This window comes from Ictalurus punctatus, chromosome 2 (assembly GCF_001660625.3).
Source record: "Ictalurus punctatus breed USDA103 chromosome 2, Coco_2.0, whole genome shotgun sequence".
Lineage (NCBI taxonomy): Eukaryota > Metazoa > Chordata > Actinopteri > Siluriformes > Ictaluridae > Ictalurus > Ictalurus punctatus.
This window is the reverse complement of record NC_030417.2, coordinates 5831485-5858550: the sequence shown is the minus strand read 5'-3', so window position 1 is coordinate 5858550 and position 27066 is coordinate 5831485. Positions and strand designations below refer to the sequence as shown.

General features: G+C 38.2%; 2 protein-coding genes and 1 long non-coding RNA gene across 4 annotated transcripts in view; 2 read left to right on the top strand and 1 right to left on the bottom strand.

The window, feature by feature from the left end:
• Nucleotides 1-4783, top strand: part of sh3rf1 (SH3 domain containing ring finger 1) — a 51320-nt gene extending 46537 nt beyond the window's left edge. The window contains exons 11-12 of the mRNA XM_017456790.3: nt 123-496; nt 2013-4783. Coding sequence (XP_017312279.1) covers nt 123-496; nt 2013-2181 — 543 coding nt within the window. The 3' untranslated portion in view covers nt 2182-4783. The remainder of the gene's footprint in view (nt 1-122; nt 497-2012) is intronic.
• Nucleotides 4784-11102: 6319 nt separating this feature from the next.
• On the bottom strand, nt 11103-26852 carry LOC124629017 (uncharacterized). Of its 2 annotated transcripts, XR_008398162.1 has the most exons (4): nt 26514-26852; nt 16652-16715; nt 16107-16220; nt 11103-11191 (listed from the first exon to the last, which is right to left on the bottom strand). It is a non-coding gene; the product is annotated as an uncharacterized LOC124629017 (long non-coding RNA). The 2 variants fall into 2 exon arrangements; XR_008398163.1 differs by lacking the exon at nt 16652-16715.
• On the top strand, nt 11170-17327 carry LOC108280129 (junctional adhesion molecule-like). The gene is made up of 7 exons (XM_017494938.3): nt 11170-11519; nt 13733-14044; nt 15104-15427; nt 15537-15656; nt 15739-15810; nt 16178-16245; nt 16631-17327. The coding sequence occupies exons 1-7, from the start codon at nt 11471-11473 to the stop codon at nt 16742-16744; spliced, it is 1059 nt and encodes a 352-aa protein (XP_017350427.1). The 5' UTR covers nt 11170-11470; the 3' UTR covers nt 16745-17327.
• Nucleotides 26853-27066: the final 214 nt, after the last annotated feature.

Below are 27066 nucleotides of genomic sequence, written 5' to 3'. Positions count from 1 at the left end.
GATTTGTCGTCGTCGTCCCCCCCCCCCCCCCCCCCTTAAAACCTGTATGAGAGCATTTCAGCTTCCTATCAGCCTTGTTCTGTGTGTTTATGATAAATTCCTGTACTCTCTTGTTACTTTAGAGAGAGAAGAAAGGCCTGTTGAAGCTGTTGTCAAATAAAAAGAAACTCCGCCTTTCTCCCCCATCTTCCCCGACTCTGGAGGCAGAGCAAGCCGTTGCCACGGCAGACATGCCGCAAGGAGCCATGGCACCTGAAATGCCCGTGCCCAACCCAACAGCGGTGGCCAGTGGAAACCATTGTCGGACCGGGGCTTGTCCTTTGGAAGCTGAGACACCTGCACCTTCATCATCATCATCATCATCATCATCAAATATTGATGCTGCACGCAGGAGTGGCTGTCAGGAAAACTCCGCCCCCATTGCACCGCCACCACGGCAACCGTGCTCCTCTCTCCTGTCCATGCAGCATGATGGACGGCCAATAGTGTGCGAGAGGTACAGAAACATTGTAAATTTTTTTTTTTTTTTTTTTTTTTTTAGATGAAAGCCAAAAAAAAGTGATTATAATAGATTACTGAGCGTTGCAGCTCAGGCACATGGGGAGATCTGGCATTGAAATTGTAATCACATTTCGTTTGTTTAAAGAACATTTGAAATGCAGGGCAGGAAATAGAAGAGTGTATTGAATCTGTAGTCGCATTTTTAGGTCTGTCACCTTTTTTTCTTTTTCTTCTTCTTCTTTTTTTTTTTCCCCCTCTCAATGTTTATTCTGCACACAGGAGGTCACAATGCTGATCCAGTGCAAGTTTATACGGTTAAAAACAACTGAACAACAGTACGTTCGGTTAAACAGGCCTTTACTTTAGCGGTTCTGTTCAAGTTTGATCAAATTCAACATGCTGTTTTAAGACAACAATCAATGGCGGAGTAGTTTGATAGTTACCCAGAAATTGATTTTCTTATCATAACATGTTTTATTCCTCTTATACCTCAGCAGTGTTTGCTTTGTTAAAGAACGATGTGTCATAACCCTTATCCGTTTATAGTCATGTTCGATTTTGAATTATTCTTTAACATTATAACAGTTACACGGTCGTGGTCTTACCATGTTACTGACGGTGTGAAGCTCAGACCTCTCCATCTTTAAGACTTTGCCATGTCGGAAAAATCAAAGGGACTTGATCTCCATTACATTTTACTGCAATTTTCCTTCCATTTCCTTCCCAAACTACTTATTTTTCATTGAAGTAAATTTAAGGCAGAGTGCTTAATTATTCATTTCATTAATTTAATTAAATACTTATCTGTACTACTCTGGAACGCATACACTTGGAGGTCAGGGTACGATGTAATTGTTGCACAGGGACCTGCACGTTTCTTTCACGCTGATGAACTCCACTCGTGTGTTTAGATGCAACAGAAACAGCTTTTCAAGGCAGAAACTCTAATGACTTGTAGTACAATACCTTAAAGGGGGCACGGTGGCTTAGTGGTTAGCACGTTTGCATGTTCTCCCCGTGCTTTAGGGGTTTCCTCCGGGTACTCCGGTTTAATCCCACGGACCTGTGTAAGATAAGTGGTATGGAAAATGGATGGATGATTCTACCTTGTAGTTACATTCTCGTACCTGTAGATGGCGCCTTGAAGTACAGTAATCACTTATGATAAACATAATGAATGATATAAAACTCAAAAGGCTTTATATTGTTTGATCTCGACTATATGATTTTGCCATATGCGTGCAGGACCACATGATATTTAGAACATTGCAGGTGACTTCTGGTCGCACCCTGCTGCTCACTTTTTGTGGCTTTTTTTATTTTTATAAGTGGATGTTTTGGTTAAGGGAAACATATGACTTATGCAGTCACTTACTCTGAAAGTCAGTTTATTAGGCACCACCCTCCTGTTCCTCCATTCACAGAGTCTCTGAGTGTACACTGTTTACGGTCACCCAAATGCCTTTACCCTGTTCCACACGGTGATTAACCCGCATGCTGTTCCTGTGCAGGTACCGCGTGGTGGTGTCTTACCCTCCACAGAGCGAGGCTGAGCTGGAGCTGAAGGAAGGCGACATCGTGTTTGTGCACAAGAAGCGCGAGGACGGCTGGTTCAAAGGCACGCTCCAGAGGAACGGCCGAACGGGCCTCTTTCCCGGCAGCTTCGTCGACAGCATCTGACTCGAACACATGCTTGCCATCAAGAAAAATTACACCAAGCTGTGATGAGGTTAGCAGCTGCAGTTGCCTGGAAAGCTCCTGGCAATGACTGACAGAACGAGCGAGGATCAGCGGTGTATACACGAGGGTGGATCTAAGCACAAATCAACCCAATTTTTTTTTTTAAACACATCCTGGATGCCATGAGGCTGTCATCGTCTCTTGGAGCAGAACACACACTTGCAGTTTTACACACAAAAAAAAACAAAAAAAAAACGCACATAACTCAAGCACATGTATAAAACAGACAGCATGAGAGAACGCTCACTTGACTCGGAGCTCGTCATGTGATAATCCGTTAATTTATGTTCCTATATTTCCGAACGATTTTAAATGCGTGCCTTGTACGGCATCACTTTATTGTATATAAGCAAACAGAGCTTATCTATGAATGAACTGAGCAAAGCTGGAAAATATTAATTTTATTATACTCATTGAAAACAAACAAAAAAAAATGGTAGTTTTGGTTGTAGGGTAAAGATGGATGATTTAATGTGAACTATGATTGGCTGCCCCTGATGTGTTGCTGATTTGCGTCGCTTGGTCACCGATAGATGGAGTCGTAGATTACGCATTGCTTCAACAGAATGGATGTTGGTCACTGCCCAGTTAAACTACTGTTGATCATCCTGAAGATAGAGTTGACCTTTAATTTACTACTGATTAAAAAACAAAAAAAAACAAACAATATTCAAATTCAATCCAGTGCATATAAACACACACAAAGGAATTGAGATTACATGTATGGATGGGTTTGTGAATTCATGAGCAAAAACCCAGGCGTTTGAATGCATTTGCAAGCGTCGACGTTGCGATGGCTCGTGCACAATGAATCGTAGTGAACATGACCCAGTATTGAGTAAGGAGTGGGGATGTAGTGAATCTGCTGTAGGTTTTATTCAGTAACGGGGTTTAGACGTAGTACGGTTAATGCTTCTGATATAACTTTTTTTGATATTTAAAAAAAAAAAAAAGAAAGAAAAAAAAAGAAAGAAAGAAAATACACTCCATAGAAAGCATCTGAACGGTGGTGGCGTAGACGTTTAACTCAAATTGTACTAATTATATTTCTATGTATTAAAGTATGATAGCTGCTGGCTCCCTTTGTGTTTTTTTTTTTATTTTTTATGAGAGTACGACTGACAGCTGAGTGATGGATCGCTGAAGCACACTCATACTTTTACTCTTGTGTTGTACGTGTGTGTGTGTGTGTGTGTGTGTTCCCGATTCACAGCTAATTTTATTCTATTGCACTACGCCCAACAGAGGACGGATTGACCTTTTTGCTCAAGGTTGCATCAGATGAGCGCTGCTTGATGGCTCAGGGGCCTCGAGTCCAGCGTCCCACTGAGGTCACTTCAGTGTTCTTCATTTTGGTCGTGTTTGCCTCACAGTTTCGTCTCTAATGACCATTTCAGTCAAGCAGGTCATTTTAAACGCCTCCATAAGTTTGTGGTGTAATCTTAAAGCTGTTGTGTAACTCGCGTGAGGTGTTTGATTGATTGATCGTGAGGACGTTACGAAACACCAAGATTATACCACAAATCCATGGCTTATTACTGTTATTACAGGTTCCAAGCTGTGTCTTTTGTCATCCCTGGCATGCACAAGCATGACTTGTCTTGGTTTTTTTCCCTCTAAACATACCCTTCTGCACATGAACCTTCTATAATAAATAATGACTGATGTACTTAAAGACTCACTTGAACCCCAGAATTAGCTGATGTTGTTCTTTTTCCAGATGACTCATTGACATTTACTGTTTGTCTTTTTTTTTTTTTTTTTTTTTTTTTTTTTTTTTTTTTTTTTTTTTTTTTTTTTTTTTTAAACATTCATGTCATGATCCAAATCAAGACGTCTTATTCTCGTGACCAAACCCATATGCAGTTAGAATTTGTCCCTTCCCTAGTTTCTGGAGACATTTCTACCTGATCCAGTGTTGGATTGAGAACTGTAGATCTTATTGATTCTGGTTAGAAGTTACAGTGATTGAAAAACACTGTTTACAAGTGTGTGCTGGTGTAGGAGGACCTCAATTAGCTAACTAGCTGGTGTATAGTGTCTTTTTAAAAAATATATTTTTATTATTATTTTTTGGGTACACTCTTACAGGAAGCTCAAGTGCCTGTTCTGTGTTGTCGAGTTCACCCGAGATCATCCTGTCCATATTTTGCACAAAATCAAGGCAAAAAGAAAACAACTGAGATTCAGGCAGAAGCTGACACACTAGTTCACTCCATATCATCTTGATTTCTTCATTCATACACCATTTTGTTCTTTTCTTTTGTTTTTTTAAAATCTATATAGCTGTCTAGCCATTTCCTCATTGTGCTAGACCAAATGATTTTCATGCCTTGTTATAGAGACACAGTACTAACCCTGACTTGAACACCTACTGTCTTTGCATTATTTTTTTTTGTTCCTGGGTTTAGTACATGCTCGACTGTACGTATGTCTGCTAGTGGTGAAGTTGATCTCCTCATATTCAGTACTAAATCATTGGACGAAATACTCATTTTTGTAATGTGCTTAACTGTAATAAAAGATTTTGATTTCCAAATGACCCTGTACTCTGCTGATCTCTCTTGTTACTCATTAACACCAGAAGTTAAGGTTTATGAAGATTAGGAAATATATAACCTGCACTGAGTGGTACATAGTGTTATGAACATGTGTTACTATTGTACATAAAGTTTGTTCATCCTGGGCTGGACTTTACCAACGCATGCTTCACTGCACCCTGCTGAAAGTTCTGTAGCTCATCTAAATATACTGTATATGAGGCAGCCTCCATTTTCTACATGTACGGTGCATCCGGAAAGTATTCACAGCGCTTCACTTTTTCCACATTTTATGATGTTACAGCCTTATTCCAAAATGGATTAAATTCATTATTTTCTTCAAAATTCTGCAAACAATACCCCATAATGACAACGTGAAAGAAGTTTGTTTGAAATTTTTGCAAATGTATTAAAAAAAAAAAAAAAAAAAAAAAAAAAAAAAGCACATGTACGTAAGTATTCACAGCCTTTGCTCAATACTTTGTTGAAGCACCTTTGGCACCAATTACAGCCTCAAGTCTTTTTGAGAATGATGCCATTTTCAGCCATTTTCAGATCTCTCCAGAGATGTTCAATCGGGTTCAAGTCTGGGCTCTGGCTGGGACACTCAGGGACATTCACAGAGTTGTCCTGTAGCCACTCCTTTGTTATCTTGGCTGTGTGCTTTGGGTTGTTGTCCTGTTGGAAGATGAACCTTCGCCTCAGTCTGAGTTCCAGAGCGCTCTGGAGCAGGTTTGCATCAAGGATGTCTCTGTACATTGCTGCATTCATCTTTCCCTCGATCCTGACTAGTCTCCCAGTTTCTGCCACTGAAAAACATCCCCACAGCATGATGCTGCCACCACCATGCTTCACTAAACGGATGGTATTGGCCAGGTGATGACTGGTGCTTGGTTTTCTCCAGATATGACACTTGCCATTCAGGCCAAAGAGTTCAGTCTTTGGTTTCTCATTGTCTGAGAATCCTTCAGGTGCCTAATTGGCAAACTCCAGGCAGGCTGTCATGTGCCTTTTACTGAGGAGTGGTTTCCGTCTGGCCACTCTACCATTCAGGCCTTATTGATGGAGTGCTGCAGAGATGGTTGTTCTCCTCTCTCCACAGAGACACACTGGAGATCTGTCAGAGTGACCATTGGGTTTTTAGTCACCTCCCTGATTAAGGCCCTTCTACCCATCGCTCAGTTTGGCCGAGCGGCCAGCTCTAGGAAGAGTCCTGGTGGTTCCAAACTTCTACCATTTACAGATGATTGAGGCCACTGTGCTCATTGGGACCTTCAATGCTGCAGAAATGTTTCTGTATCCTTCCCCAGATCTGTGCCTCGATACAATCCTGTCTCGGAGGTCTACAGACAATTCCTTGGACATGGACATCATGGCTTGGTTTGTGCTCTGACATGCATTGTTAACCTTATATAGACAGGTGTGTGCCTTTCCGAATCATGTCCAGTAAACTGAATTTACCACAGGTGGGCTCCAATCAAGTTGTAGAAACATCTCAAGGATGATCAGAGGAAACAGGATGCACCTGAGCTCAATTTTGAGTGTCGTGGGAGAGGCTGTGAATACTTATGTACATGTGTTTTTTTTTTTTTTTTTTTTTTTTTTAAATAAATTTGCAAAGATTTCAAACAAACTTCTTTCACGTTGTCATTATGGGGTATTGTTTGCAGAATTTTGAGGAAAATAATGAATTTAATCCATTTTGGAATAAGGCTGTAACATAACAAAACGTGGAAAAAGTGAAGCGCCGTGAATACTTTCCGGATGCACTGTATGCGTTTTATATCTACAGTCCCCTCCGAAACTATTGGAACGGAAAGACCAATGAATTTGTTTTTGCTGTAGACTGAGAACATTTGGGCTTGAGATCAAAAGATGAATATGAGAAGAGAGTTTCAAATTTCAGCTTTTGTTTCCTGGTATTTATATGTAGATGTGTATCAGAGCACCCAGTTTGTAGGCGAGCAAATTATTGAAACATATGACTGACAAGTGTTCTCTTTAAAATGTTCGTTTGGTATCTCTCTATGGGAATCACCGTGGGCGTGACCGGTCCTGGAACCACCAATAACACACAAAGGCTATTTTTCCCGTTATCGACTATTGGCCGATTGTTTAAAAACATCCGATGATCAGGACCGATCATATTCTGTCAATCACATGAGAGCAGGAAACTCATCGATTTCATGCTGTGTGTAAAGATGTCTCTTTCGAAAGTTTATTCGGTATCTCCTTATGGAATATAGACAACTCCCATATTGGAGATATGCAGTCTGAGGCAGGCATGCCAACCAACTTTGTGATGTATGGAACAAACACAATAACCTCAACTATTCCATGAATAAAGCAGGAACATTTGTGGGGAGAAAACACCTTGTCTGCGAGAGTTGTGTTGTTTTTTTTTGTTGTTGTTGTTGTTTTTTATTTTTTATTTATTTTAAACACACTCAGGATGGATAAGACAGTGATAGCTCTATAACATCCAACCTATAGAATTAGACAAAAGTGTGAGGAGAAGCCCAACTTGCATCATCTTTATTGATGATGGAACTCATGATGGTAGCAGCAGAATGAATTCAGAAGTTTTACAGGAACATTTTGTCTGCCAATTTACAGAGAAATTAATCTGGAGGAACTTTATCATGCAGCAAGACACTGATCCAAATCACTCTGCCAACTCAACAAAGGACTTTATCGGGGAAAGTGGAAGGTTTTAGACTGCTCAAGTCAATCAGCAGACCTTAACCCAGTTGAGCAGCATTCCACCTCCTGAAGGGAACACAAATGATCCTACAAGGGAAAGAAAGTCTGATAGATTTGAACATGTGGAGACATTCTGTAAAAAAACAAACAAAAAAAAATAAATTAAAGATTATTATTTTTTGGTTACTGAAGTTAAGGTTAGGGTGAGATGTATTTAGCATCCATGTTAATGCAAGGTCTTTACAAGGACAGTAAGTCAAGTATGTGTGGATGCTTGGGTGGAAGTGGGACGGACAGTGGAACAGCTGGTGTCTTTAGCTTGTAGAAGTGTAGAGGGAAAATTAAGACTTAATGTTCTGACACAGAGGTAGAATACAAATGAGAATGAAGAAACATCTGCAAACGTCTCACATGTACATGAGATCTGAACTAAAGGGCTGCACAAACAAGGTTTCATTACTAAAGATTTTTATGAAAAATAATAAAAAAGTATTATTGTAGATTAAACATTAATGCTTAACTGATAATTGACCAAGTGTTATGATAACTATTATTACTCTGCTTTTAAATTTAGCTGAGTAATAAGTGAGTAATTATTCCATCTTAAATTGTGACTTTGAAACATCCTATGCAAATATACATTTTGTCAGTAAAGCAATTAGTAATAAGACTTTAATATCGTGAACCATTTTATCTATTATCCATTACAGAATTACCAGAGTGCAAAGGACCAGAAAACGCTTGTTACTGAGGCACATTATAATTAGAGGCGTTATGGCGGCACCTAGTGGTCACGCTTGAACATTAAGTTTTTACATAGACCAAAGTTAGTTATAATCAGTAAAATGTTGAATACATAATTTTTTTTGTGTGTTGTTGTTATTGTTATGTGTTAAATTCTCTGGTCAGAACATTTTTGTTTTCTATAAGTCTACCACATTTACATTTACATTTATTCATTTAGCAAAACGCTTTTTTATCCAAAGCGACTTACAAATGAGAAACAAAAGCAAAGCGATATATCAAGCAGAGAACAATACAAGTAGTGCTACCATACAAGATCAGTAATTGAGTTCCAGAAGAAGCAAAGTGCGCAGAGTAGAGGTGAATGTGCAGAAAAAAATATTCCTTTTTATTTATTTTTTGTTTTGTTTATTTTGTAATGGGTTGGTTAGGTGTTCATGGAAGAGGTGGGTCTTTAGCTGTTTTTTGAAGATGGTGACAGATACTGCTGTCCAGATTTAGGTTGGAAGTTTATTCCACCACTGAGGAACAGTTAGTTTGAATGTTGTTGAAAGGGACCTTAGTAGTACCTACTCAGCGTTGGTCGCTAATTGCTCGCAGATTGCGTGAGGGAACGTAAGCCTTCAGGAGAGAGTTGAGGTAGGAGGGTGCTGTTCCAGACAAGGTCTTGAATTTGATGCGGGCGGCTACAGGAAGCCAGTAGAGGGAGATGAAGAGGGGTGTGACATGGGTTCTTTTGGGCTGGTCGAAGATGAGACATGCTGCTGCATTCTGAGTCATCTGAAGGGGTTTGATAGAGCTGGCTGGGAGGCCTGAGAGTAGTGCGTTGCAGTAGTCCAGTTTTGAGATAACAAGAGCCTGAACTAGTATCTGTGTAGCTTGTTCGGTGAGGTAGGATCTGATTTTCTTGATGTTGTACAGGTTGAACCTACAGGACCGTGCAGTTGTTGAGATGTGGTCTGTAAAGGTCAAGCTGTCATCAAGAATCACTCCAAGGTTCCTGGCCGTCCTGGTTGGCTTGAGTGTGGTTGAGCCGAGCTGTATTGTGAGGTTGTGGTTGATTGAGGGACAGGCTGGGATGACGAGAAGCTCAGATTTTGCCAGGTTGAGCTTAATGTGGTGTTCCCTCATCCAGACCGAGATGTCTGACAGGCAAGCAGAGATGCGTGCAGAGACTGAAGGATCGTCAGGCCCTGTGGAACGCCAGGGCCTGCTAACGTTCTGACACAGAGGCAGCTGTAAATAACCAGCTCTAAATAAAATCACAGGTTTATGTCAATGCCTTGTTTTGATATGTTATTGTTTCTATAGTAGCAACTTCCACGGGGACTTGTATGGCGAATGCTCTTCAAGACTGGATTTAAAACATGTGTGATTGTTAATAGGATTGATAATTTTTCATTGAGATGTTAGTGTTTTGGGATGGAGCCTCCTTTGTCACGATTGACATGATAAACTGTGTTAATCTCAAGAGATAGAGGAACTAACTTGTTTCCCGGACATTCCACAACATTAAATGCAACTATAAACTGATAAACGTACAATGTGTCATCCCATCACAAATAGAAATTCTAGTTGTTGATGAGGTAAAAGAGGAATAAAACACTTTGTCACCAGCTGTAGTAGCAGCTTTATGGCAGTTGATGTCGCCATTTAGCCGCTTTGCTATGGCTCTATAATCAAAGGCCTAGGAAGGATAAATAAATAATTAAATAAACTAAAATTTTTATATTTACAATAACGATTGTAATAATAATTACTGTATTTGTTATTCTTTATGTTTTTAAATACCAACTAGTGCTCCTCAGCTCACACATGGTAAATTTGTGTTTATTACTTCCTGTGAGTTTAGGGAAACACACTTGCTGGTGAATATACTGATGGACATTACAGCTTGAAACACTACAATTCATGTGTGTTGAAAGCAGTGAACTTAATGTTGCATCTTAACATACTCACTAAAGTCACATGATCTCTGTTGCTGTGTGGATCTGGATCATTAGAAGGTCAGATGTTTCTCTGTCTATTTGCAGAATTTACACCATTTCTGAATCTGATTATTTCTGGCCTACTTGTGCTTTCTTTCCTGGTCTGGGTGAAATTTCATGTGAATTTCAAAACCGGTTTCATGTCTCTCTTACCCAAGCCCACCTTCAGCTGATTCAGGGTCACAATCTTAAATATACTGTGCCAGATATAAACCACAGCTCTGTTGGATTCTCAAATCTGATTGTTCTGCAAATATTGATTAATTTTCTATAACAGCAGCTCTGATAGTAAATTTGGTTGCAAGGTGTTTTTTTTTTTATCAACGTGCTCATTTTTTAAAAAATGTTATCGTTTCTATAGTAACAACTTTACACCTAGACTCTACATCCATGGATTTGTGTAGTTGTTGTTATGGTGTGGGTATAAGTTTACTGTGAGGAAACGTTTATTCAGGTTTAGTTTTTTTTTTGTTTTTGTTTTTTAAGGAGTCTCCAGTGTCAGGGCTTTATAACAATCAGAGGTCAAATAGATACTTTATTTGAAACTGAAATTTCTGACACAGGAAGTCTTAAGATTGGATGACTTTGTGGTTTCTCTGTAACATGACAAGCTGGATTTTTTACATCTTAATTTCAAAAGACAAAAAAACAAACAAAAAAACAGTACTACAAATTGCTGTGACATAAGAGGAATAAAACACTCTATTTCTGTGTATAACTCACAAGGAAAAGACTTCTAACAAGATAAAAGTAACTGTTTTTACAGCAGTGTGATAATAATAGTAGTAATAGTAATAGTAGTAGTAGTAGTAGTAGTAGATTCATAAAAGTGTTGTCTCTCATTTTTTAAATTGAATTGAAAAGGAAGTTTCGTCACGTTGTCATACTTCAGAACAAGTTTGGCTCCTGAAGTCTTCTGTTGTGTTGACTCGGTCCCTCAGGCTTCCTAGGGGTCATCTAACAAACTTGTGGCACCTAAGACAGATAACAATGATAATACTATGAATATGATGAAAAAATGAAAAAATATATGAATAAATATTAATACTGCAATTAAATGTAAATTGAGTCATGGAAAGAGTGATGAAAGAGATTTTCAAAAAAGAGAAATGACACAGCAGTTGTTGTGGTTTCCTGAAAACCAGAGTATATAAAAGATAGACACTCAGGTAGTGTGGCAGTGTGTTTGTGTAAGTGTGTGTGTGTGTGTTTTTTTCACTTTGAGGGACTGGTGTGTGTGCAGAAGAATCAGTAATGATGAAGTGCTTGTATCTTTTGTCTGTTGTGTTTCACGTCGCTGCAGGTGAGTGAAGTTATTTTCTATTTTCTATTACAGAAAGGAGAGAGAATATTATCCAGTTCTTAGTTCAGCTGCTTTGTGTTTAGTTCATGTGGTTTCTGTCCAGACTGGGTTTACAGTAGGCCGTAGTTCAGCCCTGTTCCTGAACAACCAAATTGTCCAAAGACAGCAGTAATCTTTATACACAAGGTAAACATACACGTCATGCCTTGTGTTATAATCTCCTTATTTAGACCTGTTCAGCTTTGATCATGTGGATTTTTTCTTCCTGATTAACTTCAGTCTAAAATGTACTGATGAAGAGAGGTGGGTGAATGAATAAGGAGGAATCTACAATGAGATTATTTTACATCCCTATAATACTTACAGTGTATGTTTTTACACATTTACTGAATTACATCTCTCACAATCTCTGTCTTAGTGAATGTATCTATAATAACTCAAATAAAGTGTAATAGAAAGTTATTTTCCTGTAACCTGTACATCACTTCTTCATTCTGGTCTTAGCTGTAAATAGATGCGTGTGAATTTCACAACTGTTTCTGCTGTCCCCCTGTTAGTGACCATCTTCACTTCCTGCATTACACCATATTTAGTAACATGTATTTATCAATCCTGTGTTCACATTTTTGAAGCTCACATCAACGGTCTATATGACTGAACTGTGCATCACTGTTCATTACTTTGACACAAGAAGGATTGAATAACTTCAGCTTTCAAAATTCATGAATTCTTTTCTCACTCAAACTCCAACAAAACTCTGTGTATCTATTTTTCACATTTACATACTGTTTTCAAAACTAAGGAATTTCATTTTAACCAAACATTAAAGAAACAAAGTGTTACTTTTAAAAATATATATTTTTAACTAATTAGATTAGATTAACTAATTAATTAGATTGCTAAATCCTAAAAACATGCCAGTAGGTGGACTGCCTAAGATAACCTGCTGATTGTGTGTGTGTGTGTGTGTGTGTGTGTGTGTGTGTGTGTGTGTATATGTGTATGCTTGTGTGTGGTTTCCTGCAACTGACTAGCATACAATCCAGGGTGTATTTCCGCCTCACACCCAGTGTTTCCAGGATATCCTCCCGATAGCCCAGTGTGCCTTAACCACTGAGCTACCACTACCACTGTGCATTTCCTGTTCATGTCTGAATCATGAACTCGTCTGAATCGACTCAGTGCATGATTTTTAAAATTGTTTTATATATAAAAATTATATTTTTAGAACTGGGTGATGTGTGATATCTGACATTTGTGTGTGTGTGAGTGTGTGTGTGTGTGTGTGTGTGTGTGTGTGAGTGTGTGTGTGTGTGTGGCAAATTTACATATTTTTGTTATTTTCTTGGAATTTCTATGGTTAAATTTTTTGTACTTTGGATTTTCTCCCTGCTAAAAGTCATTGTGTTGTGAGTGATAAAGCGTTCTTTTTCAGAGAGACTTTGCTTGTGTTCTTGTGGTTTTGAGGAGTGTATGAAGTGTTTCGATAGTTATAGTACATTATGGATGTGAGGTTATCTGCTGTACTGAGCTGCACGCTGGTAAAGCCAATTGTGTGAGGATTTTTTTTTTAAGTCAACATAGTATTGAGAAATGTGTGTAAGTAATTGTAAAAAATGGAAACTGATCAGTTTAAAGGAATCTGTACATTGTGTAGTATTACTCTCTCCAAGTGGTCTTTATTTTCAGATGTAGTTGTAACATGGTGTCTAATCACAGCTGTTTAACTACAAGGGACTCTCTGGGATTTAAAAGATAAATACACACATGATCACAAGATAGTGTAACACACACAGTTTGAGTCCAGCTGATGATGTTCCACTACTGACCCTGTGTGTTTAAATAAAACTCTTAATGACAAACTGGACAATTCCTTCAACTTCATGACTTGTTTTTTTCTCTTAACATCAGCTGTGAGCTTTATATTAACAGACGCGAACCTTTCCTAATCAAACCAACACTAAAATATGGTACAATCCTAACTAAACTAAATATAAACAAACAAACATAATGATCTGCTTGCTGCATGTACCAATTCTCAATTTATTCCAAACTATATTTTCCAATAATTTTTACAGTCAGTAGTAATAAAACAGACACATTTCATGATTTTGGAATTAAATGTACTGAAGTATAAGTATTTTCATTAAATTTCATTTCGAATTCATATTGTATTCAGTAGATTGTGAGTTTTTGTATGTTTGTTTCTGTAGGCTGTTCTCTCTCTGGTGATAATCTGAGACAAATCACAGAAATCTATCGACACAAAGGTGGTTCAGTGCTGTTCCCCTGCTCCTGCTCTGACCTGAACACCAAACCTCAGAAATTCACCTGGGAGAGCTTCAGAACAGGACGTCTGACAGAAGTGTTAAATGATGAACACTACCGTGACAGACTTCAGCTGTTTAATTACAGTTCTCCTGCTAATCTGTCTCTGCTCATATCTGACCTGAGAGAAGAGGATCATGGAGTCTACAGGTGCAGCACTGAGAAGGACCACAGAGACATCAGGCTTAATGTTAAAGGTAAAGTATTTAAATACACAATAAAAGTTGGAAGAATTCAGAAGTCTTCAAATGAATTATAGTTGCATACAGTACCCTACACTAATGTTGGTAAATATGAGCAAAGAAGGCTGTGAAAAATTGCCTTTATCGTTTAACCTTTTGATCTTTTGTTAAAAAAAAAAATCACAAAAATTATCTGCTCTCATGGATATCAAACAATTGCAAACACAACACAGGTGTATCCAAAAAACATATCTTTGTTAAATATGTGTGTTTTATATGTGTATTACAACTGACATAAGGCTTCAGTAAGTATCAAAGTCACCTTGTTTTGTCAGTTTTTAAGTTAGGTTAATATCTGATACATCAGAATTAATTTTAATGACATGAATCATTAAAACCAAACTCACTCTAATTTACAGTCAGAGAAAATTTACATAACACATTTTACATAATGATGTAAAGAAAGTCAACCTGGAAAGCATCATAACACCATTTAATGTCTACAGAAATCTGTCACTAGACTAGTTGTTATATCAACTTAACATGAACATTGATAAACACAGTCTGTACATCAGCTGACGCTTTAGGAAGTCTTTTAAATACATGTCTTCATAAATATTTATTTAGGTTCATTTCAGTTGTTATGACGGGTTTATGTAGGTGTCATGTAGCCATATGAAGATGTCCCCTTAAGTAATCTCTTAACTTTATTTATAATATAAGGTACATGCCACATGCCATAAACATGCATGTTAAAAACTATTTTTTGTTTTTATGTAAGGTATATATCTTAATTGGGATTATTATTTCCAATTAAAAGAGCATCATTATCTGAAATGGAATCATTAAAGATTATTAAAGATTTATCAGTAATTAAAATAAAAATAAGCCAGTATAAGTTCAGTGTTGGGTATCAGAGTCCTGATATTGGATTCATGTAGAGAATTTAAACAGGTGATTGGCTCATCCTTTAAAAATCTCTTCTGTTTGCAGCAGAAAATGTTGTGATTTACAAGCAGGGAATATTAATAATTGCAGTACTTCTATTATTAACTGTAAATGTTATGTTTACAGGCTGTGAGCTGGTGAAGAAGACAGGGATAGAGCATATGACTGTGTTCACAGGAGAGTCTGTAGTTCTGCCCTGTGTCTGCACTGACCTACAGGACAAACCAATGTCTGTAAAATGGGAGTTTTCAATACCAGCAACTGGAATCAGTCACTTTCAGGAAATTTACCCTGAACAGACTGGACGTCACAGAAACAGAGTCAAACTGGTCAGTAACAACGCTCCAGGAAACCTCTCTCTACTCATATCAGACCTGACTGAAGAGGACCAGGGAGACTACAGATGTTCTGTACAGGCTGATAGCAGAGATGTCAGATTATCTGTTAAAGGTACATGTTTTCATTAATGACTGTGAGCATGCTTTACTCCAGTGTCATGTGCCATATTACTAACAGTGATAAAAACAGTCATTAGTTTCAATAAGTTTTGTCTTTTCAGTAGGAAAAAGAGAAACTTCATCAGAACCGTCGCAGAGTAAAACAACAAACTCTCCACCTGCATCATCCTCAACAGCACTGGAACAAGATAAACAGCAAACACACAGCAGCCTCCCTCTAGGTGCCAAAACTTTTCATCAGCAATGAAAATACACATCTGTATTATTACATTTATTAACATTTTGGTGTGTTTTATTACACAGTTTTCGGTATTCTGGCGGTTTTATTGTTGGTGATACCCGGTGTAGTGGCATTTATTTGTTGGAGACGTAAAGGTACAACACACACACACACACACACACACACACACACACACACACACACACACACACACACACACACACACACGTGCACACAGAGTGATTAACTAATAACTGATTTGTGATTTTGTGGAGGTTTTTTCCCTCAGTACAATTTCACATATTTCCTTTTGGAAGTCAGATCAAGGCCAGTTAGTCAGTACTTCAGTAAGATACTTTCACTGCAACATAAAGTTTAAAATGTGGTTCTTTCCATCACTCAGTGTTAATGTATGTGAGTTGAAGCAGAACAGCAGCCTCCACACTTTTACCTGATTACTTCAAATAGTGAAATTGTGTAGTTTCCACCAGAGGTGTGATTTCTGAGGTCTTTTCTCTTTAGGGGGAAGATGTGGAGAGAACGTGATTACTGAAGGACGTCCGGACTGTGAAGTAAAGCAGAAGGATCAGGTTAATGTACATGCAGGCCTGAGCTCAGCTGCATTGTTTTTCTAATTTAATCTCCATTTAATTCTGCATGGCTTCTACAGTAACAGTTATAGCAGATTTGTTTCTACCTTTAGAGGTTTAGTTGTATTTGTGATACACTGCAGGTAACACACATGAACCACACATGCTTTCACTGAACAGTGAGTTATAGGAAAATATCTTCTGCTGGTTTTATCAGAACAACACATGGTGTAAAGAAAGAAATCAGATTTGGAAATTTGTTTCTTTAAATGATTTTACTTGCTTCCTGGAAAGCAAGAAGCAAGTAACACATTGCTTGTGTTATATGTATAATTGTATAACGTGTGTGTTATATGTATAATTTTCATGTTCTGTCTTTCCACAGACTGAACCTGATGTTACTTACTCTACTGTAACCCACGTGAACACAGCCGGAGCAGCACGGGTCCAGATCAACGCTGCAGACAACACTGAATATGCCAGCGTTATAACAAACTAATCCACACAATATATACATAGATACACGCTCAGATATTATATAATAATAATAATAATGAAAACATTTATTAAATACACACCATGGTAAGCACGTTTTTCCCCAAATTGTTGTTTTTCATGTTTTTCTTTGTTTTTTTCAAGTAAATAGCAGATTCAGATATATGCATGTATGGGGGAAAGGGGGCGGGGTTTCCAGAGTATTGCATTACATTTATTTATGTTAGCTAAGGGTATTGTTCCTCATTTACTTTGTGTGTTAATCATTAACAATTGCCGATGGATAATCTTGCAGAAGTATTTAGAGTGTACGCATCATTTTATATCTTATGTGTATCATTCTTATATCAGAATAAGAAATGAATGTAGAAGGCTTTTATCATCATCCTGTTTCGTGTAAGAAGACTCCTATATCTGTTCTTGTTTGTGACTTTTAAAGTCTGCTGAGTTCGGGTAAAAATAAAAGAATGAGAATCGATGCATCCGACTGGAATGAATGTGTATTTCTAACCTAGCTTTTGTGAATGTTTCCTAACACTCCTTGCAATTATCATTACTGAATTCACTTTTTCAGGACTCACACAGTTAGCAGTCTGAGTGGATGTAGCCGTGGATCAGTTTTCATTACACTTACACAAACTTGTGGAACTGAATATAATGATATGAATATACAGTATATAATATAAATAGCCTTATTCAAACTTCATGAATTCTGTTTTCTGTCAAACTCGACCTCCAGCAAAACTCAGTACATCTACAGCACTTTTTCTTCCTGTTTACTTAATATTTACAAAACTGCTGAATATTGGTTCAATATGTAACAATGGGCTCTCAGGAAGGTTATAGGGCTCCATATACATGAGGATTATTTATACAAAATCAGGGTTAAAAAGCTCCAGCTCAGATACCAAAAAACACTGAGCAAACACAATTAAAAACAATTACTGTGCAGATTGAACTTGATAAGAAGGTATGAACATTTCAATTATGTTGTTATAAAAATTACATTACTTAGGGAAGTGTTCAGTGTAGAATACAACTAACTGCACTAGTCAGTGTTACTAGTTAGTGTTACTAATTTAACCACACTATGAAACTCCAACCAAAAAAAAAACAAAAACAAAAAAAAAAACTTGTCTTAGTGAAGAATGATAATGAACCTACAGGTGTAGATGGCAGCAACGACAAACAACAAAAATGATTACCAAATGTGGCAGGGTAAGTGATTTGGCTGTCCTATTGGTTCTGCTTGGGATATGGTTTCGGCAGACCAATAGGATGAGTGCTACCCGATTATTTAAGGACCCTTATTTTGGTAAGCAGATAGGTGTCTTGGTGATTCCGAGTCCCTCGTTGGCAGGAGATGGCAGAAGGAAGTGATGAATCAGGAAGTGAGATGTGGTTTGAAGAAAATGGCAGGAGAGATAGGAGTGTATGGAACATAGTAAGATCGAGAAAACGGGAAAAAAAGGAAAAGAGAATGTCTAACACAGAGGAAACAGATAGCAAGCAAAGTGTTAGCTTAGGAAAAAAACAGGAAGAGGAACACAAAGTAATCATAACATTATCTCAAGAAGGGACAATGTTTGGTGAGTGGAGTCCAGTGGTTAGCACGTTCGCCTCACTGGTCTGGGGTTCGATTCCTGCCGGGGCCATGTGTGTGCGGAGTTTGCATGTTCTCCCCGTGCTGCGGGGGTCTCCTCCGGGTACTCCGGTTTCCTCCCCCAGTCCAAAAACATGCATGGTAGGCTGATTGGCATGTCCAAAGTGCCCGTAGTGTATGAATGGGTTTGTGAGTGTGTATGTGAGAGTGCCCTGCGATGGACTGTCCAGGATGTACCCTGCCTTGTGCCTGATGCTCCCTGGGATAGGCTCCAGGTTCCTCCACGACCCTGAAGAAGGAGTAAGCAGTAGAAGATGGATGGATGGATGGATCTCTACTGATTAGGTGTAGAAATAAAGCCCACCAAGGGACAGCCATGCAACTGAATAAAATAGATGGTAAGAGAGTTCACTGTTCGGTGAAGGTGTAAAGCTCAAATGCAGCAACTGTGGAGGAGAGCGCAGCTCAGCTTACCGTGGCTGTGAAGCCAGCAAGAAGGCACTGGAGGTGCAACTAGTGAAAACATTGCAAGGAATAACATAAGTGGAAGCAGTAAATAAAGTGTCTGTTGAAAGGAAGGACTATAAATCAGAAAATAAAGATAGACCTTGCGGGGGCTGTGAAAAGATTGCAGTAAGGAAAGATATGCTAATTATGAGCAAGAAAGAATTTTTGTTGTTTATGGTTGAGGGTATAAATTGCTCAGCACAGACCGAGAGAAAGACTGAAAAGATCAAAATAATAATTAAATCAGCTGAAAAATACCTTGGTATTAAAGGACTCAGCAGTGAAGGAGTGGAGGAAATGTTAACTGCAGGAATCTCTAACTCTCAGTCATGGGCTGGTGGCTCTTCATGATCCTAATTATATTGCAGTGGAATGCCAAGAGTCTTATAGCTAATGGACAAGAATTCAAAAAGTTTGTGACTGATCTGTTAGATAAACCTCAGGTAATATGTGTGCAAGAGACGTGGTTAAAACCACAGTTAGACTTTGTGATTTATAGATATACTACAATCAGAAATCATAGGGAAACGGGTAAAGGTGGAGGGGTAGCAACCTTTGTAAGAAATGATGTGAAATATAACCTAGTCAATAAAGGGAAAGAACAGGAATCTGTGGTAGTCAGAATATGGTGAGGAAAAGACAGTATAAGGATAGTCAACTTTTATAATCCCTGTAATAGACTGAGCACTGATATACTGAATGCAGTATGTGGGTTGACACAAGGGAAAATAGTATTTTGTGGGGATTTTAATGCACACAGCACGATATGGGGGAGTAAGAACACAGATGTAAATGGGTCAGTAATAGAGGAATTTATAGATGATAAAAACCTGGTATGTGTTAATGATGGGAAGGGCACACGGTATAGTAGCTCACATAACACAGAAAGTGCTACTGATCTGACTATAATGTCAACTGAAATGGCAGGAATCAGCACAGGGGAGGTTTTAGACCAGTCGACAGTAGGTAGTGATCACTATCCAATAATAACCAGGATAGGAGTACAGATACACCAGGATAGCGAAATGAGAATACCAAGGTGGAGGTTAGATAAAGCTGATTGAAATAAAATGTATGGAATTAGTGAATAAGGATATTACAAATGTAGAAGAAATGAACAGGAAAGTGACTACGGCAATTATACAAACAGCTGAAGAAACAATTCCTAAAAAGACAAGATGTGAACGAAGAAAGAACGTGCCATGGTGGAATGAGAGCTGTGGTATAGTAATTAAAAAGAGAAATAAAGCTTTTAGGCAACTCAAAGCTCACCATACACTGGTAACTTTGATTAACTATAAAAGGGCACAAGCAGTAGTTAGGAAAACAATTAGATCAGCCAAACGTGGGTATTGGAGACAATTCTGCAATAAAATTGGAAGAGAAACCCAGCTATCAGACATATAGAGAACAATTAGGAAAATGAGCGGAATAAGAAACAGTGTAGAAATACCAGTGTTAAGTAGCAGTAATATAAATGCGATTAGCAATGCAGAAAAAGCAGAACTCTTGGTAAAAACTTTTGTGAAGATCCACAGTACTGAAAACCTATCCTCAACAGCTAAGCAGCGTAGAGATCAGACACTTGCCCAAAATCCAGGGATAGTGGAAAGAAGGACTACATCAGGGGGAGAGTTGGACTTACCATTTACTCTATTTGATTTAAAAAGGGCCACATCAAAAAGCACGGCAAATGCCACCAGGGAAAGTTGGTATATGCTATAGCATGCTAGATCACATGAGAGACACCACACTTGATACAGTATTAAAACTGTTCAATATGGTATGAAATACAGGAAAAATCCCACTATCATGGAAACAGGCAGTTATACTTCCAATACTCAAACCTGGAAAAGACCCGTCAGATCCAGCAAGCTATAGACCCATAGCATTAACGTCACAGTTAGGCAAAACTATGGAGAGGATGGTAACAGATAGACTAGATCACTATATAGAAAGTAAAGGGCTTCTTTCACCGTATCAGTCAGGATTTCGTAAAGGGAGGGGGACAATGGATTCTATATTATGCCTAGAGTCAGAAATTAGGAAACTCAGACTAACAAAGAAAGTGTAATTTCTGTATTTTACGATGTTAAAAAAGCGTATGATATGCTTTGGAAGGATGGTCTTCTAATTAAACTTGACAAATTAGGAATAAATGGTAAGATGTATAATTGGGTATTAGACTTCCTGAACAGAAGAGCAATAGAAGTTAGAGTAGGTGCAGAGTACTCAAAAAGGTATGCAGTGGAAAATGCTACCCCACAAGGCAGTGTATGTAGCCCAATACTGTTTAATATTATGATTAATGACATATTTGATCAGGTCGGAGGAAATATAGGAAAGTCGCTTTATGTGGATGATGGGGCACTCTGTATTAGGGGTCAGAATATAGAATATTTAAGAAAGAAAATGCAATATGCAATAGAGAAAGTAGAACAGTGGACAAATGAATGGGGATTTAACTATCAATTTCAAAATCACAAGGTATAGGTTTCTCCAAACATCATAAAACAGTACCACTTAAATTATATGGGCTAGATCTTGAACAGGTCAAGGCTGTGAGATTTTTAGGAATGTTGTTTGATGAGAAGCTGACCTGGGGTCTGCATATTGATAAAATTAAACACAAATGTAAAAAGATTAGTAATGTTCTGAGATGTCTGTCAGGGCGAGACTAGGGAGCAAGTAGGGCGTTGCTCATAAATACATATCAGGCTCTTATGAGGGCTGCCTTTGATTATGGCTGCCTAGCATATATGTCGGCATCACAATCAAATCTTAAAAAGCTTGATGTGGAACAGGCACAAGCACTTCGGATCTGTACTAGAGCATTTATAATTACGCATCTTAGAATAGGTCATGCTGGCTTAAATCTAGCATTAAACAGAATAGGAAAACACCCCACTGGACTCTGCACACACTGCAGTACACAAAAGACAGTGAAACACATTCTGTTAGACTGCAAAAGGTATGAGGAGGAAAGAGCTGAGCTACAGATGCAGATTGGAAAACAAAACATAACACTAGAGAACTTGTTGGGGAAAACATCTGGGGAAATGCACCGCCCCTTAATGAACTATTTAAAAAGTACTGGTATAAGTGAGAGAATTTAGTAATCTATAGTACGAATAACAAGTATATAGCTATTTATCGCTTTATTTTCTTTTATGTATGCAGTATCGTTTTGGTATTATTATTATTAGTCTTTTCTTTTCTATTTAATTATTATTATTATTATTATTATTATTATTATTATTATTATTATTATTATTAATAATTTTATTATTTTTTTTCCTGCCAATCTACTGCCCACACTCCAGTCCAGTAGGTGGCGGTAATGCACCTTTAGTGGTTTGATAACCGCCATTAAAAACAAGAAGAAGAAGAAGAAGGCATTTCCGGTTTCCACTTCCATTCGATACGTTCAGGCTTTGTCATGGCGTAATGAGGTGAACACCTCAAGGCTAATTTGTTGTCTTTATAGCGTTAGAGCGGCGCTGGTGGCGCGTGCATTGAGGCGAATTGGTGCCGGAGACTACGTAAAGTGATCGCAACATTTAGCCGGTGGCTGAGTGCTGTGTGTGTGTGTGTGTGTGTGTGTGTGTGTGTGTGTGTGTGTGTGTGTGTGTGTGTGTGTGTGTGTGTGTGTGTGTGTGTGTGTGTGTGTGTGTGTGTGTCGAGCCGCGGTACCTGTGATTAATCATACAACTTCGCGTCTGGTGTTTTGTTCAATCTAATGGTGAGAGTGGGGAGTTGAGTTAAGTCTTCTCTAAGACAAACCCCTAGCCGAAGACGCTACATGTGACGCTGCTGTTTTGCTTTAGTGCATCAACAATTGTTTTGCTTTAGTGCATCAACAGTTGTTTTGCTTTATGTACTGTTTTGCTTCATGGTTTTATGTATTTTGTTTTACTTTAGTTTTGGATGTATGTCTGGTTCGTTTTGCAAGCACATATAGTAAGAGAGTGAGCAGTCTGAGAGTGGTAAAATTAGTGTTTCCTAGCCTCAGATCTGTTTCAGGTTTGTTGATCTACATAACCACTTTACTACTGAGAGGGTGTATGTTAAGCCTTACTGTCTCCATGCTACAGTGGCCATAATTGTCCTTTGTCCCTTTTTTTTTTTTTATTATTTTTTTTAAAACCATAATTCTGGTTCTGCTTGGGTGCTGTCCACTGCCTCCATTTCTTGTGGTGGTGTCAGTGGGCCTGGGTGTTATAGCTACCATACCACAGTGTCTGTAATATTTGTCTTTCTGTGTTTTGTTGTTTAGTGTTTGTGTAACTTTGGGTTAACTGGTGTCTTATTTGTCTCCAGGAGCCAGTGAGTCTTGGTGGGACAGGGTATGCTAGCTGCATTTATTCAGTGGTGTGTTTCACAGCATGCTCAGTGTGTCAACACAACTTCCTTATGGTGTAGGTAGTGTGTGATTTTGGTGTGACTTGCAGTGGGTTTGGATGACCTCCTGAGCTGTAGCAGACCTGCCTTGTCCCTGCCAAGCCTGGGCCTGGAGAAGTTCTTAATTTTTAAAATATTTATTGTGCTTCAGGGGAAAGTGATTTATTTCCATGTCAAGTTTTAAATAATGCTTAAGTGTCATAATAAAATACAAATTTTTATATTCGTACTCATGTCTCACTCTCATTTTCCTTGCCCCGATTGGTGAAACTTGTGTGTGCCTTTTGTTTGTTAGTATTTCCCTGGTTCTCCCTCAAGGTGGTGTAGTTGGATTTACTGCATTTGGGATAAACGTTTTCCCTCCACTTAGGAATGCCACATTTCTGGTGTATTTGGCAGGATAAACGTCTCCCTTCACATTGAATATTGCTACACAAACATGCAAAGTAAATGGAGATCTATTGGATTTATTCAGTTTGTTTTGGCTAATAACAATCTGTTTGTAAGGCTTGTGATCCACAGCTGAAAAAGTCGTCATCTGAACAGAGCAGACGCAGAGAGAGGTGAGAGTGCAGCGGGAAAGTAACACCTCGTGCTTGCAGGACAGAACTGGCCACATATGGAAAGTCGCTAAGGTTTGTCCAGAAAGTCGCTAGATTTGTCGCTAGGCAGAGATCTGGATGTAGATTTACATCTCTAATGAGCAATTATCTGTAGACCAGCTGTAGTAGCAGCTTTATGGCACAAGATGTCGCTACTTAGTCGCTTAGCCGTAGCTCTATAATCAAAGACCTAGGAAGAATAAATAAATAATTAAACTAAACAATTAAATAAACTATTTTAAGCTATTTAAACTCTAATAAATCATGTTATTGATTACAATTATACTCTCATGATTTTATTACTTTTCATGATCATCACTCATGACCAGCCTCTAAGTGCTCCTCAGCTCACACATGGTAGAGGTCTCTTTATTACTTCCTGTAAGTCTAGTCAAAAACACTTGCTGGTGAATATACTAATTAACATTACAGCTTTGTCCTAAACACTAGAAGTCATGTGTTGAAATTAGTGAAGTTAATGTTTATTAAATTAATTCATGCCCAGGTGTTTCTTTTTTTTTTGGGTGGGGGGGCTAGGGGGGAGAGGTTATGATACTATAAAGTAAGATAAAACCACCACATGAGAGAAAATATAAATAAATATTAATACTGCATATAAAATGTAAATTGAGTCATGGAAAGAGTGATGAAAGAGATTTTGAAAAAATGATAAATGAGACAGTGGTTGTGGTTTCCTGATAATCACACTATATAACAGAGAGACCCTCAGGCAGTGTGACAGTGTGTGTGTGTGTGTGTGTCACTTTGAGGGACTGGTGTGTGTGCAGAAAAATCAGTAATGATGAAGTGCTTGTATCTTTTGTCTGTTGTGTTTCACGTCGCTGCAGGTGAGTGAAGTTATTTTCTATTTTCTATTACAGAAAGGAGAGAGAATATTATCCAGTTCTTAGTTCAGCTGCTTTGTGTTTAGTTCATGTGGTTTCTGTCCAGACTGGGTTTACAGTAGGCCGTAGTTCAGCCCTGTTCCTGAACGACCAAACACTGTCAAATGTTTATCATTTAGAGTTTTACTTAATAACAACTTTACTTACTACAGTGTTATAATAATAATAGGCCCAACAGAGATGAACACATTCAATTGAACTATTTGATTATGGCTTCATATTTTATAAATGTAATGTTATTAAAATGATAAATTTCAAGACCAGCATGTATTTGTAGTTAAAATGTCCAAAGACAGCAGTAATCTTTATACACGAGGTAAACATATCATGCCTTGTGTTATTATCTCCTTATTTAGACCTGTTCAGCTTTGATCATGTGGATTTTTTCTTCCTGATTAACTTCAGTCTAAAATGTACTGATGAAGTAAGGTGGGGGAATGAATAAGGAGGAATCTACAGTGAGATTATTTTACATCCCTATAATACTTACAGTGTATGTTTTTACACATTTACTGAATTACATCTCTCACAATCTCTGTCTTATTGAATGTATCTATAATAACTCATATAAAGTGTAATAGAAAAGTTATTTTCCTGTAACTTGTAACTGTCACGTCTTCATTCTGGTCTTAGCTGTAAATAGATGCGTGTGAATTTCACACCTTTTTCTGCTGTCCCTCTGTCAGTGACCATCTTCACTTCCTGCATTATGCCTTATTCATAGTTTTGTATTTTTACAAATGGTTAAATGCACTTATCAGTGCTGTATTTTCATGTCACTGCAAACCAGCGACTCCATTTCCCAGATTACACCACGGACTACAAACATGGCCGACGACTACAACTCCCAAAGCTACACACTATCACTCACCTTCTCTTGAGAACTAATAAGACTGACCTATTCCCAATTACAGTCTCAATCACACCACACTACTTAAGAGATTTTCACACACACACAGTAATTGTGAAGTATATGCTCAGTTAAATTTTTGTCTCTGCCATTAACGAGCATTGATATCTTGTTTGTTTATGCTGGTTTTAACAATGTTCTTGTTTTCGACCTGGTCTTTTTGCTTTGCCTTGTTTGGACTGATTGCCTGACCTCTGCTTGTCTGTTTATTGATGTCTACCTGATTCCCTGGACTTGTTATTTTATTAAACTGCCATAGCTGCACTTGCTTCCGTCCTAACCTCCATTTTGTTGATCTGTTGTTCTGGTGTAGGAGAGGACAGCAGTGGCAGCACTAGCAGAAAAAGATAAAGTAATTGACAATTCAGGATGTTCAAAGGAGAGAAGTCAAGTAAAATCAGTGTTAGGGTTTAGTTTTGTACCTGTATGTTCTCACATGTAAGGAATTGAGTTATGTATTGTTTGAGATTTGTAGGATGTTAGAGAGGTGTGTCTCCTCGGTGTGTGAGGGTCTCACCACCAACACACCCCACCGCACTTTTAAAATGGCTGCTAGACATTAAGATATGCGATATCCAGAATCAACGGCTCAAAAAACTGTAGAACTTGATGGTGCAAACTGTAAAGCTTTGCACTTTATAGCAAACAAACAGATAGCTAACACACAGACTAAGAAGACGATTAGAAGTCGGGCGTCCTGGAATAGTATTGTCTATAGGCTAGATGTTACGCAAAAACTAAACAGAATACACACACACACACACACACGTGTATATATATTGTTGGTTCAAATTTAGCCTATTACCCAAAAACACTTAAAATTCAACATAGAAGCCAATACTCACATCTACCTCTGAGCCCAGTTGGAGATAGAAAAAATACACCAGCCGTGAGTGAGAAGAAGCAAGGGTCCAGCTTTATTGTTCCATTCCACCACACGAGATCCACACCGATGAGAATTCTCAGAAGTGATCCCAATACCCTGAGCTTAAGCTCCCGTATTTATACTGTATTTACACACTAAATAACCCATATGTTTCAAGAAGACTATGATCTCACTACCAATAGGGTTAAAAAAGAGCTCATTTACCTTACTCTTATGTTCCAGAAAAGGGCTATTCCACTTACACATAGAATCAAAACCAGGGGTTTCAATTTACACATAAAATCAGAACCCAGGCATTTCCAATAACCCAGAAAGTCAAAACCCAGAGTTTTGAATTACACAGAGAATCAGAAACCAGAGATTTTCAGTTACCCAGAGAATCGAAACCAGAGAATTTGAATAACCCGTAAAATAGAAAGTGGACAAGACTAAACAATCTAGAGTGACCTTGGTCTTATTGTTATCTCGCGGGGGGGGGGGGCACCTTGACTCAGCCACCCTTATAAATGGCT